Here is an 18350-nt window from a genome sequence, read left to right on the forward strand (position 1 = left end):
AAAGAACAGAAAACGCTTACTAGACCCCTTGCTATACATGGTGAGTGAAACCGATCGAAGAAGAAAACAGAATTATAAGTACTAAAGATAATGAGGACGGGTGTACAGCAGAGAATGAGATGACTGAGATGGAAAAGTACCAGCTCCGCTACATCCCAGCTGTGCGACCTTGAGCGAATCATGACTGTGCCTCAGCTTCCCCGTCTATAAAACAATGGGGCTCTTAATAGAACCTGCCTCATGGGGCTGTTACAGGGGTAAGTAAGGTAATATTTTTTAAAGAACTTAGAAGAGTATCTGGTACATCGTAAGCATTAGATGTTTTGTTTTGTTTTTAAATAAATGGAATTTTAAATAAATGGAATAGAATAAAATAAAACAAAATCAAATTACAGATGCTATCTAGGGAAATGAGCCCCTGACTTTCCCAGCTGGACCCTGGGGACTGAGGAAACTCAGAACTCTCAGAGAAACGCTCTCTAAAAACGTTTCACTCGTGAAACTGCGCCCGTCCTGGGACTGAGGCGACACGATGCGCTTCGCTGTCCACTGAGCTGACGAGCAGGGGGTCATTTTCACACGTGGGCTCCTTGTGCACCGGACAACTCCAAGGACCGACTCTAAGTTTCGATCCCTGGACGTGGCAAGAGCCGAGGCTACTCTGCTCTTCTTACCGAGTTCTGAGAAGGGATGAGACTGGAAAACCCATTTCTGAGGCACAGAATGTATCTGAGGCCCTATGCTAGTTTCCGCTTAGCCGCTATCAAGAACTTATCACAACCTGTTACTAAGACTATCAGTCTCTGAAGCTCTGACTCTGGCCGATGAAATCCTGCTTAACTTGGGGGAACCTTCAGACACACCCTGACGCCAGGGAGGAGGGCGGCCAGGGCAGGGGGGTGGCGCCCGGAGGGCCGGCCATGCTTTCCTTCCATTCTGGGCACGCAGGCGAGTTGCGTGACCTCCCTGTGCCTCGACCCCCTCGCCTGTGACATCAGCACTGATGACACTCTGCAGGGCTGGTTACCGAACACCTGCTCTGCTTGCCTCCTGCGATGACCCGCTGAAGTCCCGAGCTGCTTGCCTCGGCCTGAGCTCACGATGCCACATGCTCTTCAACTTCTCCTTCCTCTTTCCGAAACTCTCGTGGATGTGGGGCTCCCATGAGCACAAAATTAAATTTGATTTTTCTCTTGTTAATCTGTCTCATGTCCATTATTCGACCAGCCAAAAGCTCCAGAGGAGGGAAAGAATTTTTCCCTTTCTCACAATACTGAACACATTTAGAGTGAAGTCTGGCATGTGGTCAGTGCTCAGTAAATGCCGGATGTTCGCTTCCTCGTGGGGGAAAGTTTTTTTTAGGTCCTAACCAGTTGTCCATCTCATGAGAAGAATAGACATCTACCTTTGCTAATCACGCCTCTACGGGCTTTGCACGTGACGGCCCCTGTACCTGAGCCAGGTAACTTCTTGTGACCAACGGCCAGAGAAATGTCATAAAGATTATACTTAGACTGTGTTTTTTAACTTTTGTAAATGACAGCACGAATTATCTTATTTAACAGCAAAAGCATTCACTGAATTATACCAGCTTTTGTCCACAGATTTTCACTGAATTAGACTTGGAACTCTGAAAAAGAAATAGATCAAAGGACCAGGTTTCTTCGACAAAAAACTTACGAGAAACAGAGAGTCGGAGAGGGAAATTATAAACAGTGACTCGGGAGACTCATCACCAGCTGCAACACATGGACCTTATTTGGGTCTTGTAAGTTACAAACGACTGATCTGGAATTTGCATGACGGTGTTCACGAGTCGGCAGGGGGAACCGGAACACCGGGCGGAAAGAGATATTTGATGATGTTAAGGAAATATCAATTTTTCAGGTGGTAATTTCTTTAACATTAGCTTTTTTAGAGATAAACCCTGAAATATTTACATTTGAAAAAAATATTATGTCAGGAATTTGTCTCCAAATAATCTTGGGGCTCAAGGGAAGACTGCAAAGGGATGTGGTTAAAACAAGATCAGCCCTGGGTGACAATTATGGAGCTGCTGGTGGTGGGTACATGAGACTTTATGACTCGATTCTATTTTTTTTTATATGTCTGAAATTCTCTAAAATACTTGAAAAATACACGATGATTTTAAAATACCCACACATCCCACACTGCACATTGTAGGGCATAAGAAGAAACACCACGAAGCCTCGAAACCACACCCTTCACTTACAGTACATTTTTCCGGGACGATGCGTAAACTGGACACTCATTAGCTATGCCAGGGGCAGGAAAGGGAGCAGGACCTGTCACCAGTTTTGAGATGAAGGGAATGACAGAGGTAAGTGAAGGGGTCGAGGCAGCAGCAGTCGATGGCGGAGGCAAGATCCAAGCAGAGCTCAGGTCTGTGCAGCCTGTCCCCTCTCAGACGCTAACGGTGACGTAGCCCGGGGCAGTCTGACTGGGGCAGTCTGAACGAAGGCTGCTCCAGCGAGGTTTTAAACACTCCCTGAAAGAACAATCTCTATGCAAAAGTCAGGAAAAGAAATCTGAGGCTGTTCCAAACCCTGGTGAGCGTGTTTTCATTCTTACGCATCCTGCATCCTTTTGCCAATCACGTTTATGGTGATTATGAATTTGGGAGGTGAGAGCCGTGCCCAACTCAGAGAGGAGTCCCCTCCCCTCAGGGGAGGGGAATTCAGGCTTGATTTCCCCTGTGGTCGTTACAGGCCGGGTCGGGTATTAGAGGAGCCTGTGTGTGTGACAGAGAGAGAGCAGGGAGAGACACAGAGCAGAAGGGGGAAGGTGGGGGAAGAGGGAGGGAAGGAGAAGGGTATGGAACACAGGCGGATCATTTACTGAAAACGCCCAGCTCCTCGCTGAACTCGAAGACCATAAATATAATATTTTTGGGATCCTGCACCCAAACTAACCCAGACTTATTCTCTACTTTAACCAAGTAAATAGAAATAAAACAAGGGAACTCTGTCGATCAAAACCTATTAGGACGTTTTAGAAAAATTTGAAAATGTTTATCACAAGACAAAACTGAGAGAAGAGGTGATATTAATCCTAAATTAACGCAATTTGAACATCAACGACAACGGGGAATTTGTGTCCCTCCAAATCTCTGGCCTAATGGGAATGAGCAGAAGAGTGACTTCATGTCTCCCTTTTACATTCCACGTCATCCGTGAAGTGTGTTAGAGACCGCAGATCATACAGACGCTGCTATGAAGTTTTCTGTTAAACTAAACCACCTATAAACCAAGCTCTGAGACGGAGTTCCACATGTAAGCGAGCATTATCTCTAATCCTCCAAATTTCTAAAGCAGGTGCTAAGCTGTCACTTGGATCAGTTTCTCATGCCTGTATGTTTCCATTTGAGTGGCGCTGATACGTGAACGGAGAAGGGTTTTCTACCTCACTGATTCATCTCTTTCAACAGTATAGAAAGTAGCTTTTGAAACTGTATTTCTCTCGATATTTCCACACCTCATAAATTCTGTCCTTGCTGCACAAAAAACGTCACCTTTAAATTCTATGGACACAGTCCGCTGTCAAGAAATAGAAAGTACACTTACTAATAGGTGAATAGGTGAACATTAACATATAAATTAATTCACCAAAGAATTTTATGGCTATAAATGCATTAAAAATAAGCCTCATGAATATTTCCTCGGGAAAGAAACCCTTTTTTTACTAGAAAAGAAATATCCCAGGATTGTTTTGTGTTTATAAAACAATATATGTGGCTCAATGTTGCTTAAAATTGTCAACATTTATTTTAATAAGTATTTTTTTTAAACATGGTACAGTTAGGTCATTGTGATTTGTATGATAGAATTTAAATTCTAAATTTAAATTTAAACATTGTAATGTAAAAGACGGTTGCGGGTGCTCAACTTAAAAAATATATACGCAAGTTTAAAGTACACCAAAACATTCACTATAAGTTCTTCCTAAATATCGAAAGTTTGTCGTAAAAGAACAGCAACAGGTAAGACTCAAAGCACTGAGAAAGGGGAAAAAAACATATATATATCTATATACACATATTTTTTTACATTTACACATATATATGTGAAAACTTTATAATTTCATGGCTCTGACACATTAACCGCAAAGTTTTGAAGTATTTTGGTCACCTCTCGATATCATTTAATTCAGATGGGATAAGAATCATATAATTGTTTACTGAAAATTTGAAAAATATGATGTGTTGACCTTGATGAACAAACTTCAGACTTCAGAGATATTGTTTCTCCCTTGAATTATCAATACAAAATAACTCAAATAACAGATCTGATATCAATGCCACCCTTTCATTTCATAATAATTACTACAGTTCTCCAGCCCTTTGGCGTTTTTCAAAGAATCTGAGCCTGCATCGTCCCACCCAACTCGTGTGGAAAACTCCAAGGATTGGAAGCTTAGAAATCACAGGATTCTACAGATGAGAAACTGAGGCTGACAGAAGAAAAGCACAAGGTCATACGGTCTAAAGCTTCATCGTGAGGTCTAAACGATTTCAACACTGAGAAATTCCAGTCAGAGCTCCCGGTGCAGTTACCTGATTGGTCGATTCTCTTTACTGTCAAAGAGCGAGAAGATGACCTCGAGCTCCTCCCCCAGGTTAGAGCACATGAGGCTCTTCATCTGCACGAACAGGTGGTGGCTGCTGGCCTGCACAGGGGTGTCTTTCTTCCGATGTCGATGCTCCATCTGAGTGACACCCCCCCAACAAACATGTCATCAGAAATGGACTGAAGAAAACAATGGACCCCACATGCCTGCAAGCTACGGTGTGAGCACGATATTCTGTACTATACAGATGTGCCTTGACTTACTAAGGGGCCATGTCCCCATACACCCACTGTAAGTTCAAGACATCACAGATTGAAAATGCGTTTAATACGCCCCACCCACCGCACATCGTGGCAGAGCGGGGCCCACTCAGAACGCACTCAGAACGCGCACAGGAGCCCACGGCTGGGCCTGTATCTTGAGGTTCATCTCAAGAGCCACTGCCTTTCTCTTCTCACAAGAAGCAGGAGACAAAGGTGGGTGTTTTGTAGACACAGCGGGGTGTGAAAACACAAAACACAATGTCCAAAAAACGCTGACAACACAGTACACTGTAGGGCATCGCTATTCACCCTCGTGATCGCCTGGGTGACGGGGAGCTGCGGCTTGCTGCCGCTGTCCAGGGTGCTGTCGCTGTCCAGCATCACGAGAGAGTGCGCACCCCAAGTCGCTAGTCCAGGGAAAAATCAATGTTCGAAATTCAAAGAACGCTTTCAACTGAATGTGTATAGCTTTTGCACCACTGTGAAGCTGAAAAATCTTAAGTTGAACCACTGCAAGTCGGGGACCATCTGTAATTTTTTTTATGCTATGGATTTGGGATCTGGTTAGATGTTAAATTTCAAATTTGCTGCCAACTTCTAAAGTAAGAAAGTATGAAGTTTGTAAACTATCAAGGAATCTTGTTTAAAGAATTTATTTTTTTAATCATTAATGCTGAGTAGATTCGAGAAGCATGAAGTTCGAAGGATTCTACTGCTTCCTTATCAACTCCCAGGGCGAGAACAAATTATTAGTCATCTTTAAAAAAATCAGACTAAATTGTAACTAATGATCATTTCATTGATGGTAGCTAAATGATGCAGCTATGACTTCGCATTTCTCATAATTAAAACATCTTTCAAAGTATGCCAAATTGCAAAATATGGTGGTTTTCTGAGACAGGCAGTGGCAAAACATATTCAATCACTGGAGCACAAAAATCTCTCTAGCTTGCTGTGAGGCTCTAGACAGGGACCTACGGAAACCAAGGAGGCGTCGTAAGGTAGGAACAGTATCTGTGTCCATCTGTCACTCTGACCTCCACACAGCCAGCCGAGGCTACACCCGGGAGGCGGAACCAGAAGTAAGAGTTACCACAAGTTGGGGGAGGAAAGGAATCGCTCACGGTCTCAGAAGTGCAGAGAACGTGCGGATGATCAGTCAACATACATTTGTTGAGTATCGATTATGTGCCAAGCACGAGGAGTGCAATGATGAGCACAACCAGAACTAGCCCAAGCCTTCACGGAGCTTATCCACCAGCGGGGGCAGACGTCAACTAAACGGTCACACTCCCAGATGTAAAACTCAACTGTGACGAACGAAGGGAGGAACTAGGTCATCATGAGACTCTAAGGGGGGCCTGACCTGTGCCGGGGCAGTCAAAGGGGGCTTCCTAGGAAAGTGACACTTTAGCCGAGAGCTAAGGTATGAGCAGGAACCACGACCCGCTCAGAGCACTGCTTCTCAAACCACGGGCAGCAAGGGACCCGGCTGTTTCTCCCCCAGCCCGCTGCAGACCAACATTTTCATAAAATACGATGAAAATGGCAATGTCCGAATGTCACAGACGTTTCTAAATGCTACTTGGACCAGTTACAAGCCGTTCACGGTCTGGCCAGTCCTTGGACCCCACTGTGGGCAGAACCAACTCGGGCTAAGAGGAGGGAAACACGCAAAGGCTGAGTGACCGTCCCGGAGCTGAGCGTGGAGGATTCGTGCTTTCAGAACACAGACTACCGATGAGGCCATTTCTTTTGACTCACTTGACAATTAACCAAAAAAAAGCTCGGAGACTTGAACTCCCCTGTAAGGAGTCACGCCCTTTGCTTGAGGTTGAGGTGTATAACCTCATTTCTACTTTAGCCACCTCGTTATGCGTCTAAGTATGATGCAATGACTTCTGACGACCAAGCCAGAAGGCAAGAAATGCCATCCCAATTCACACTTGCAAATGCAGCAGCATAAAACCACCAGAACTTGTTTATGTTTTTATGTTTTAATTTGAACTACTTGAAAAGTAAATGGTCTAAAAAAGTGCAATTAACCAAATGCATCTATAATCACTGAATACTCAATGGGTATACCAGACTCTTCTCTGTAAAATTAGAGAGAAAGTACATTTTCTTTTAACGTGGGTGGACCTCAGCACTGTGCTATGTGGTGGCCATAATTGTTTAAAAACGTTTCCTGCAGAAAAAAATCTTCTAACTAGAAAAAAGCATAATTCTGCCTTGTTTTCTATAAAGGTTGCTCTATTTTGTGCTTTTAAAATGCTTTTAATAACCCATGGCAGAAGCATCACACATTCATAAAAATACATTTCTTTAACTCACAAAGAAATTTTGTTTTGTTTTTTTCCCGAAAATTGCTAACTTATTTACTGATTTACTTTATAACTCAGGGTAACAGAGCACAAACTACTAGGCTACTAAAGGCTAAGGCTGCAGAAAGAGATATAAAAACCTTATGAAAAGAACAGACTTCAAAAAGGTATCTGGTCTTTACTTCAAATAGTGCCAAGTTCCCAAATCAATCATGACATTCACTAAAAACCGAGGGGAAAAATTAGCTCCGTTACTCATGCAAAGAATCCAATATATCTAAATCAGTGGATCTCAACCTTGGCTGCACTTCAGAATCACCAAGAGAGCTTTTAAAAATTACTTATAGCCAGGTCCCATCCCAGAACAATTAAACGAGAATTTCCAGGGGCTGGGGCTCCAGACAGCAGTAGTTTTAAAAGCTCCCCAGGTGATTTTAATGTGCGATGAGGGCTGAGAATCCCTGATTGAGATCATATGCAGAGATGCAAACCGCAGCTGAATGAAAACGTACTGCTGGCTCGTGCACATCACCCGTGCCCTGAACGTCCGTTCTCTGCGTGCACGCTAGCAACAAGCCTGCCTGCTCCTGTCCTCTGCACGGTCATGAGTCCTCATGGCTGGTGCTCCCCCGCCACCCCCCGCCCCATTCTTCCAGGTCTGGGAAGGATCTGGACTTAAGTAGGGTATGATTGCTTGTTTATCCCTTGGTAATTCACTACTTTGGGGAACTGCTAAAAATATCTCTGAAAATATTGCTAAAAAAACAAAATTTAAAAGGCACGCTCATACTTCAAGGGCTATAATTTGGGAGTTCTAACATACAGACAAAAATCCGTCTCTGAAATAATTTATGGTTACAAAGGCACCTATCTAAATGTGCTTACAGTTCAGCTAGATCTTTGATTAGGAAAATAAACAGATTCCAAAGATTTATTTATTTAAGTGACACAAATGTTTAATCCTCGTATAAGCATTAATGGCTGGGTGAACTGTCTGCCTGGGGCGTTTTCCACTTCAATGCTATTGACAGTTTGGCTGCTTATTTCTGCTGTGGGGGGCTGTCCTGGGCTTTGTCAGACGTTTAGCAGCTTTCTCTAGCCTCTGACTAAAGACACCTCTCCCCAGCCCTGCCCACAGCATCCCCAACTGAGACAACCAAAAATGTCTGCAGACACTGCCAAATACATCCCCTGGGGGGAAAAAACTGCCTGTTTGAAAACCACTGGTCTACGCATTAAGGATCACGAAACACGCAGGGGACATAACCTTATAAAATCAAGAAAGACTCCTGAGAAGATGCTCCACATGCACAGGTAACCAGAGAATCCAGCTACTAAGGTCGACTTCTCGCAGAAGGACTGGGTCTGGCCTCTGGCAATAAACCAGACCTTCCGAACAGACAAATGTTAACACTGTGGCACTGACCGGTTAGGCCAACACTGGGTGAGAACGATCTGCTAACAGGGCTATGGAAACTTACGGGGAGACTTCTTATTAATGATGCGATAAGGATTTACTGAGGTGGTAACACTTGGGCTTCAAATGTGAAAAGACCTGGCAATAATTGAACTTCCTCTTTTGGGCATTTTACCTCCATGCTGTGGTCCTCGATCCATGAGGAATAATGAATCACCACAAGGACAACAGCATGGGGAAGTCACACAGTCAGTCCCTTTTCTGCTGCCCGGAGAGAAAGTGCCGTCCATGCCCCAGACGACCTGAGCGATCCGGGCCAGCATGCAGACAGGAACGCGAAGCGGCCTTAAAGAACAGGACTCGTCCTTCTGAAGCTGACAATCACTTGGGGTTTTCTTGGGCTGTTTTCTTTGCTTTAGAAACAGTAAAATGCAACCACTACTGAGGAGAAATTACATTTTCATATAAAATCACAATGTTTTATTTTCCTCATCTGTAAAACAAGGACTGTCACGGCTAATTAATGGCCATTCTCTCCCACCAACAGTGGTCATTGCCAATCGATCACAGCCCGGAAGAGGCCCCTGCCCTGAATCGCATCAACATGGCGCTCCTGGCAGCCGCCACTAACAAAGTGGGATGGTGAGCGATACAATCAATTTGCCATCCCACGTGACAGTAAGTGAAAAGAACAGAGATACCTTTGCCGGCACATAAAGTCGGACTACGGGAAATAAAAAGTATTTGTGTCAGAGGTTTTTAGTTGCTTGTCAAATATTTGACATCCCCACCTAAATATGGGGACGGGACTACATTCTGGCCAATGAAATACAAGCGCAAGTGTCGTGTGAAATTTCCAAGAAGGTTCATTAAAGTGGATGAATCACTGAGAGGAAGCTTTCTCCCTCCTACTGCTGGAGAGCAGAAGCAATGGCTAGAGCTCCGGCAGCTATATTGTACTTTGAAGTATGCTAGATAATGGAAGCCACACACTGCATAGCAAAAAAAAAATCAAACTGTATCCACTTCTGACACCACGAAACCACAAAAAAAGCCCAGAACGTCCTACTTTTGGACGTGCATATTGTGAGAGAGAAATTTCGAGCACATCTAGGCTTCTATGACTTATTTATTTCATTGAACACAGCTAGATCTAATTTTCAGGTTTAGCATATGAGGTATCAGGTACTCTTGCCACCTTGCCTGCATAATAAGAATAAAATAATGAGAAAGAAACTGAAATCGACTGGATGCTCAGGTGCTCTATAAACATCATGTGTCAAGGAAAGGCTTTCTACATGCATTTCTTATTTAATCATCATAGAAAAAAAAAACATGATAAGAATTGCTTTCCCATTTAACAGATGAAGAAGCTGAGGCTCTGGGAGATAAGGGGTAAGTCCAAGATCACAGACCTGGTAACAGGAAGCGATGGAAGTCGAATCTCGTGGTTCTGATCTCTACCCATGGTCTTTCCAGAACCCCATTATGATCTAAAAGACAGCGAGTGCTAAGTGCCAAGCACTGCGCAGGGCGATCTAGGGCCTAACAGAGGAAGTATAAGATACAGTGCTCCCTCTGAAGCTAAAGAAACTTCAAAGGGAGTGAGAGATTTTTAAGAAGCGAGCCTCAACAAGAGAGACGTCCCACGAGAGGGTGTGACTGACGAAGGAGCTGTACAGGTTTGTGACAAAAACCAAGCGCCAGTGAGGGCGCTAACGTGGAGCACTCCCGCCTCATCGCTCCCTCCTGCCCTGCACGGCAGGCCCTGAGCTGCCTCCCAGCGGGCGGGCGAGACTCTGCTCAGCACCGTGGCCAGATGGCGTGCAGCGTGCATTGTCACGCTCGAGACACTCGGGCTAGAGGAGATCCTCCCCAGGAACGAAATTTATTTCAACTGACATAATGAAGTGTAGACAATCTGGACAGATCGATGCTTAAGGGAAGAACTGACAGCCGTATGAAGAATCGACAGGAGCCTCGATGACGATTTCCCCCAACATTTTGCAGGTACGGATGATCGACCTCAGGTCAAGAAGAGCCCACTACTCTATAAAACACCAGAGGCTTGCAAGCTGCCCAAAGGGAGGCAGGGTCTTCTGAAAAAGAGCTACCGCCCTCCACAGGTGCTCCTCCCAGGAACACAGGGCAGGACGCAGCAGCACCTGACCCAGGTAAACTCCCCTGGGGGAGGGGCCTTGGAAAGCCCCGCCCAACCGTCTTCTCAGATTTCGGGTTTAAGAGGGTTTGGTTGATATTAAGAGATTACATAAATATTATATAACCCTTAAGGCGACAAGACTAAGTATGATGTTGATGGGACCAGACTTGGAAAACTGAGATGCCAAGCAAACAACGGGGCTTTAAGCGGCCACGAGTCACAGGTGGTGCCGCAGTAGGCGGTACCATCAGGTGTCAGGCTAACTCACAGGCTTCTGCACTTAGGGATGGCCTGGGGCCTGGGAGGGGCGGGGCGAGGCCAGTGGGGGACCAAGGAGACACTTTCAGAAGTCTGGGCGTGTGCTGATGATGGGGGCGGGGAGGGCGAGCAAGGCCTGGTACCATTAGTCACGGCAGTGGAGATGCGCGACTTGAAACCACGTCACCAGACTAGGCGAAAAGCACAAAGATCTGCGAACGAACTTAGAACTTGCTTGGGCTTTCTTCCCAGCGCCTGGGAGAGGGCGGCTCGGTGGAGGGCATCATGTCATCCCGAGACAGGTCGGCTTTCTCAGCTCTGTACCCAGGGCCTGGTCACCTCAGCTCTCAGTTCTCCTCACTCCTAATTAAATCTGGAATGCCCCGTTCTCACGAAATCAAGCGAGTATGAAAAGCGCCACGGAAACCATGAGCCGAGGCCACCTGTACCCACCAGGCGGTAGAGCTCGGTAATGCTGACGTCCTCGGGGTCCACCACCACGTACTCTTTCCTGGGCACCAGGTCCAGCCCTAGTTGTCTAGAAGACAAATTGCAAAACTTTAGGAGAAAAGACATCTTTCTGGAATATATTAAAATTAACTTTTTTTTTTTTTAACTACATCACCTTGAAATTAGACGTATCAGCCACCATGCTTTCCTCACCCATATTTTTTACCTTGTATGACTTGTTACCACGGAGGGGAGTGAGGGGAGGCGGGGCGGGTCAGCCAATATAACAAGGCTGGGCATGGGCATGAGCCGGGCAACAGAAGGTGACAAGGGCAGGCAAATCAGGGGGGATGGACGGGCACTCTCAGTGGGGTGCCCCTGCCCTTGGGGGCCTCGATGTCATACGGTGCGGAGCCTTGAACACTATTATCACAGAACTATTATCACAGAAACCCTTCCACACTGGAGTGGGGTAGAAATTAGAGCTAGACATAATTTTGTTCTAGAAGTTGGAGTTGCAGAGAAGGAGGTTTGGCCATTAGGATTTGACCCGAGTTAGGTCCAGCGCTGACTCATTTCTGATCGGAGTCTGTGGCAATGTGCTTGGCTGCCATTCCTTCTGGGGCTGGTCGCTAGGAGAAACCAGTTAAGGCAGCGGAAAGAGGCTGGGGCAGCACATCCCTAGGCCTGGCCTGGCACAATGGTTTAGAGTCAGGTTTCATCATGGCCGTCACGTGGCCCGCTGTGCTGAGCACTGTAAGGCTGTCTCTAGCCTCCGAAAGATCAAGCATAGTAACTGACTGGTGTCTCACCAGGCGCAGAGCCAAACCCGACCTAAGAACAACTAATCCATGGACGGGCCAGTAGCTGATGAGTGGCTGGTGTAAAATGCTCAGTCTAAACAGGGGAGAATAACAGATACTGGCTAACAGAGAATCCTCCTGCGAGAATTTGAATCTGGAGCTCCAGAGAGCAACAATCTGTGACAACAGGAAGAAAAGACGTAAAGAGTAGCTGGTCCGCCTCACTGGCAGCAGAGGTTCTGGAGGTGTGGGGTCCAGAACTGTCCTGGCCTTTGGGGCCCCTGGACCCTGAAGCTGCAAGTGTCCTTCTGTCCTAAAACTCTGATCGTTCGGCTGCTGGCTTCCTGGCTCCCGGCTGTGCGGAGAGAGTTTTATCTGTTTCTATTTCCTGTTTCTATTTGGTTTTGTCGATTCCTAGGTCTGTCCTTAGGATGAACCTCCCACGGCCTGAGGTTTCACGGAACGGCATCAGGGCAGTGCTCTAAAAACAAGAAGAAATGAGGCCGGCAGAAGGACAAGCTGGAAGGACAGCACACAGGATGGAGAAGCCAGTGGGGGAAGGCAGGGGAGGGTCACGTTTTACACCAGCTGTCACCAAACTGCTCTGGGAAATCGGGAAAGAGGAGCTGATTCTCCGTCCCACATCCTCTTAGCAAGAAAGTCAAAGGACATCACAGGACATGGGGAACAGAAACAGGTGCCATTACTTTAACTCTGGTTTCAGGCGTCGGGGAGAGAGCGCGTCTTTAGATGTCCCCATTAGGGAATAAGATGATTGACACGTCCTCCTCCTGAGCTTTCGCTGCCTGGAGGCTTCTCTTGGTCACTCTACGGTCTGACATACGACGTGAGACTGAACACGTTTTTAACCTACGTTCATCCGCAGAGCTACATGCTGATGAATAATTTTGCAGGACAGTTTGATCTAGTTTAATATGCAAGAGAATAATCTGAATTTGCTTTCCACTTAGCACTATTCAATCAGAAAACTAATTTATACTTAAAGGAATAAGGTGAACGCGTGGCCTGTACGCCGTAAGTCATTTTTCTACAAGTGGTCAAAGAAATTCAAAGAAAACAGAATGAGACCAGAAAATTCATGAATTTGAGGATGATCTAAATAAATTCGACTGCTCATTGTCATGCACCAGTGTTTCCCCAGCTTATTATAAATTAGCCATGGAACTGCCTGAGTACACGCTGGAATTCACTGGCGTCAACTGAGGCGTGACTCGGTCACAAGCCCTGTCGCTCCTCCTTTCCCTTTCGTTCTGTTATTAGCTTCTCTCCGAAAGCCGAAAAAGTACCATCTTCTTGCCTGCTCTATTTCTAAGCTATTTTTTTGTTTTGTTTGTTTGTTTGTTTGTTTAACAGGTATTTGGTTGGTTTTTCGGCATTGATCAGATGCTGGTTCTGGTAGCTTACAAGCGTAGCTGGGTCATTAGCTAATGCAGACAGATGTTTGCTGTGACAGGCTAATGGGCCTTGGGAAAGCGTCCATGCTCAGAGCAACTGGTACCGTGGCCAGAAGAACTTGTGTGACTCGGGAGTCACTTTCCCCTTTCTGTCAGGGTGGGGAGAAGCGGACCTCCTCGTCCCCGAATCTGCTCTTGTCTGCAGGGGCTGCCGTGCTATCTCCGATGGCTGGGGCTCAAAGACATCAGGAAGAGACCCCACGGGTGCTCCCCAACACAGAGATAACGCGCTCTTCCTGGAGGCAGCATGGCACTGTCTTTGGGGGCGGGGGCTGCGCACCTCGAAAACGCTGAACGTGACCGTGTAGAAGATGCTCAGACTAATGTTATCAAATACGCAGCCTTGTTAAGGAAACTTGAGACAGACGGGAAAGCCCTTCATGATAAATGAGTGTCCTTGAATTCATTACTGTAGTATTTGTAATTAAACATGTCTTCTCTGTAATTTCAAGGCTCTGACAGTGTCCAAGAGACCAGACTTGGGAAGGGGAAGGCTGGGGCTGGTGAAGGGAGTGAGGGGGGCAATCTGGGAGCCAAGGACGAGCCTGGGTGGAAATGCAGTGTGTACTTTCACAGCTCGCCCACTTGTTTACCTTGTTAAAGCCCCCAGACTTGGAAGGGGTTAACCATTCATCCCGCACTGGGATACACTTGAACGTGAGGCACCGGGCAGAGAAGCATCTCAGCTGGCCAATCGCGTTTTTAAAAACACTTGGCCTGCAGAAGAACACCACCTCTGCTGGGGTCACGTTTTTGTTTAAGTCTGTATTTCTAGAGAGGTATCAAAAGGCAAAGCGGTCAGCGTTTATGTGTGCCTGCATGCGGGTGCAACGCCTTGCAGGACGTGTGTGCCTGCGTGCGGGTGTGACGCCTCGGCAGGAACCAAAGCTGGCTTCTGATAAAGCACCTTCCCAGGCGAGGGGGGCAGCTCTCCACTTTCTCGTCGGTTTTTCCAGATTCAGTGACAGGCAGATTCATCTGTGGTAGACCTCTCCTGTCTGCTTCTCTTTTATTCTGTCCGCTTCTCTTTTATTCTGTCCCTCTAAGATCCAGTGATGGTCCAAAGAGCAAACGGAGATTTGGGGAGAGGAAAGGCAAGGAGGGTACAGCCACAGACGATCCTAAGGGACCTTTTAACTTCTTTAAACTTCAGCCGAGCCAAGCTTAGGATGAGGGTAGAAGCTGGCTCGCTCCGACTGCTCGCCCGCATATTAACAGTCACACTCAGCATATCAGCCCCGATCAGAGCTTTAGGCAATCAGATTCACTATTTAACTCGGCAGTTCCTTTAGATTAGTCACTTACAGGTTTATTTTAAAGTAAATCTTGGTCAAGAGCTGTATTTTATCAAGTTCTGCCAAGCAGCCCCTCAAGGAGGCTACTGCACACACACGGGACGACCCCGGCAGCGGGAGGTCCTGGCCGTGCACCTGCGCTGACTATCACCAGGGCTGTGGCCTGAGCGACTCCTCCAGATGACACTGGCGACCACGACACGGAGGTGGCACACGGTAAAAGGGAACGCACAGGTCAAACCTAAAGGCTATTTGAAAATACCTGTTTCTGTAGAAGACGTAGCTCGCTGATGCCTGTGAACACGTCATACTCTGGGACGTGCCCACCATCAGACCAGAGGCCGCCAGCGGGCGAACAACGCCCCGCTGCCCACAGCAGCCAGGGGCTGGGGTGCTCCCTCCACCACGACAGTCTGCACTGAACCCCCGAGAGGACCGCGGAAGAGCCCGCGCGTGTCACCCGCGGTAACGCCACACCAGGCTCGTGTCCGCGTCACCTGGCTGTGCCCGGCCCCCAGGGCCCCGCGGTGGGCGGTACTCACTCGTTGCCCCAGTCGAGGCGGGCGGTGATGTGGCGCTTCACGTCCTTCGTGCGGTCGTGAGTCAGGTGGCCCAGCAGCACCTGCCGCCGCAGGTCCAGGACCTCGTTCATGATGTGCCACAGCCGGTGGAAGAGGTCGCCCTCGTTCCTCTAGGAAACACGCAAACGCGAGACCCGGCCTCAGTCCCCACGCTGAGCGGCGGGGTAACGACGCAGGGTAGGGAGGGGTGCGTCCTGCTCCCCCTCCGTGCGCTGGCCACTCTGGGGACAGACTCTTCGTTAACAGACTAACCCTCCCCTCGCGTCTGCAGACGCGGTCACCGCTCTGCAGGCTTCTGCCCAGTTCAGGACGCTGCCCAAGAAGCCAGCTGCGCTTCCCAGACAGCGCTGTGCTCCCGTCCCCACTGCGCCTCCAGCGGGAAGGTCAGCTCCAGCCAGATTCCAGCGCCCCTCCAGGCTCTGCCAGACGCCCCCCCCCAAGACCCCACCCTGGCCAGACCCCGCCCGCTGACATGCTATCTCCCTCTGGAACCAAGGCTGCACGCGACCAAAGCCGACTTAACGGAAAACACTCTGCTCCGATTACGTCCTGCGGGTCGGTCTTAGTGCTTTATTGTCTTCCCCACCAGAAGCGGGCCACACGATGGGCTGTCACACTCCTGCACTGACGGGGTCTCACTAGTAACACTGCTCAGCACTGAAACCTTTAAGAACAGCGTTTTCTGTCTCACTCGTTGAACACTCACGCGGATTCAAGGTGCCGCCCTATGAAACCCACCACGCACGGGGGCTCGGCGGGAAGGGGTGGGTTACGCTCCTGGCTTCAGGTCCTGCTTTTGCCACTTACTCGTTTTAGAGGCTCTGAGCGTGGGTTTTGTCACCTGTGAAACAGGACCAGTGCTATCTTCTGGAAAGGGTGTTTCACGGGTTTGCACGACGTTCGTGAAGAGAGCGGGACACGGCGAGACGGGAGGCCTGGGAGCCGAACTCCCTGGGCCGCGCCCCGGCCACCTGCCGGCTGAAAACTGCATTCCGGCAGCCTCTCTGTGCTTATTTTCCCATCTGCAGACGGGTATCAGGGTACCTACCTCGTAGGTTCGTCGTGAGGATTAATAAGCTAATATATAAAACTCTGAGAACAATGGGTGGCCCGAAAGAAATATCACCAAAGTATCGGCTGTTTCTGACACGTCACCGTTACGGGCTTGGGCCAGATAAGCCCGACAAACGCTGTCTTTGCCAAAACGTAGGCTGATGCCTCTCACCCAGAGACACTTGGGCGAACCCTTCAGAAGTGTTCGCCCTCATCTTTCTTAGCCAAAAGCTATGCTTTTACTTCCTACAAATCTATTTGCACGCTGGATGCGTGGTGGTGTGAGGCGCTGAGGGCGCCTTGCACCCCGCGTCCTCTGTGTGACGGCAGGACGTTCCAGCCTAATGGTCTTTATCTTAAAAAGCAATGACGGGCCTTCTGCTTCATCGATGCTTGGTGACTCGAAGCGTGTTCGTGCTCTGTGCGGGCTGGTTAGGGGTGCCAGCTGAACGAGGAGCATTCTCCGTGATGGCCTCTGACCCGAGGAGGCAGAATTAACCTCGCTCTCAACTCCTAAGCCCCTGGGGCCGGCTCTGCTGCTCCTTCCCACTCTCGACTCACGTCACAGCCTCCACGACACGTCGTCACACAGGCACTGTGACACACACGCTTGCAACTCGCTGCTCAGAGTCTGCACTCCCTGCTGGGCTAGAAGCTCGCAGCCACAACAGCTGTGTCTGCCTTGGTCACAGCACTAGCACTGGAGAATGAATGAATGGATGAATGAATGGATGAATGGATGAATGGATGAATGGATGAATTGATGAATGAATGAATGGATGGATGGATGGATGGATGGATGGATGGATGGATGGATGGATGGATGGATGATGGATGGATGCATGGACGAACGAACGAACGAACCTTCATATGAAGGAGTTAGTTTTGCAGATCCTGAGAGGTGGGTTCTATTTAGTTCGCATAAAAGAGGGAGCAGGAAAGAGCGAGAAGAACTCGAGGAAGTCAGTGGTCGGTAAAGAAAGGTCCACTCGACTCCAAGAAACTACGTAAGGAGAAGGTAAGTCACGCAGCAGCGGGGACCGCCAGCTCCCTCCAGAACCGATGGGCACGGCATGAGAGTCGTCTGCTCTGCTCCCGCGGGAGGTGACAAGCCGCTGTCCGGCAGGACGGGCTCCGTCTCCTCATGATGTCACCTCTAGTACTTAAGGTTAAGAGAACCTGAGATGAGAAGGAAGCCGGGTCCTTTATAAGAATGAAAACCAGTGGGTCGGTTGTCCCTAAGGCAGGGGTAGCAGGCACACGGACAGGCAGCAGCCCAGGCCAGCAACCTGCACCTCGTGCATGAAAACCATGCACATCTGCTCTGACGGCTCACCGCCGGATGACGATGCTTTAAAAACGGATTTTAAAAATTGGACAGTTATGAAGACTATGATAATTGCTTTAATTTTAAAGGAAAAATATCACGAGAAAACACTATCTAAACATTTCCACAATATATCAGAAATACAGCAAAAAAAAAATCTGTTTTAGTGTTTTGGAGAGCAGGTCAAGTGTTTATTTGCCTCAAAATGAAAACGGCACACCTCTCAGAGCAGCGGATCAGATTTAGATTCAGGCTTCACCGCTGAGCCTGGGACCTGGGACAGATTAGCTCTGATAAGACTTGAGAATGAGAACGACGGGGCCCCAAGGGAGAGAGAGACGTGAAACTCCCCGCCA

The 18350-nt window shown here is 48.0% G+C and overlaps 1 protein-coding gene across 1 annotated transcript in view; it reads right to left on the bottom strand.

Moving 5' to 3' along the window:
• The window catches only part of DOCK4 (dedicator of cytokinesis 4), a 274845-nt gene that overhangs the window by 184632 nt on the left and 71863 nt on the right, over nucleotides 1–18350 (bottom strand). Inside the window, exons 6-8 of the mRNA XM_023537457.1 lie at nucleotides 15576–15724; nucleotides 11464–11548; nucleotides 4574–4725 (exon numbers count right to left, since the gene is read on the bottom strand). Coding sequence (XP_023393225.1) covers nucleotides 4574–4725; nucleotides 11464–11548; nucleotides 15576–15724 — 386 coding nt within the window. The remainder of the gene's footprint in view (nucleotides 1–4573; nucleotides 4726–11463; nucleotides 11549–15575; nucleotides 15725–18350) is intronic.

This window comes from Pteropus vampyrus, unplaced genomic scaffold (assembly GCF_000151845.1).
Source record: "Pteropus vampyrus isolate Shadow unplaced genomic scaffold, Pvam_2.0 Scaffold192, whole genome shotgun sequence".
Classification (NCBI taxonomy): domain Eukaryota; kingdom Metazoa; phylum Chordata; class Mammalia; order Chiroptera; family Pteropodidae; genus Pteropus; species Pteropus vampyrus.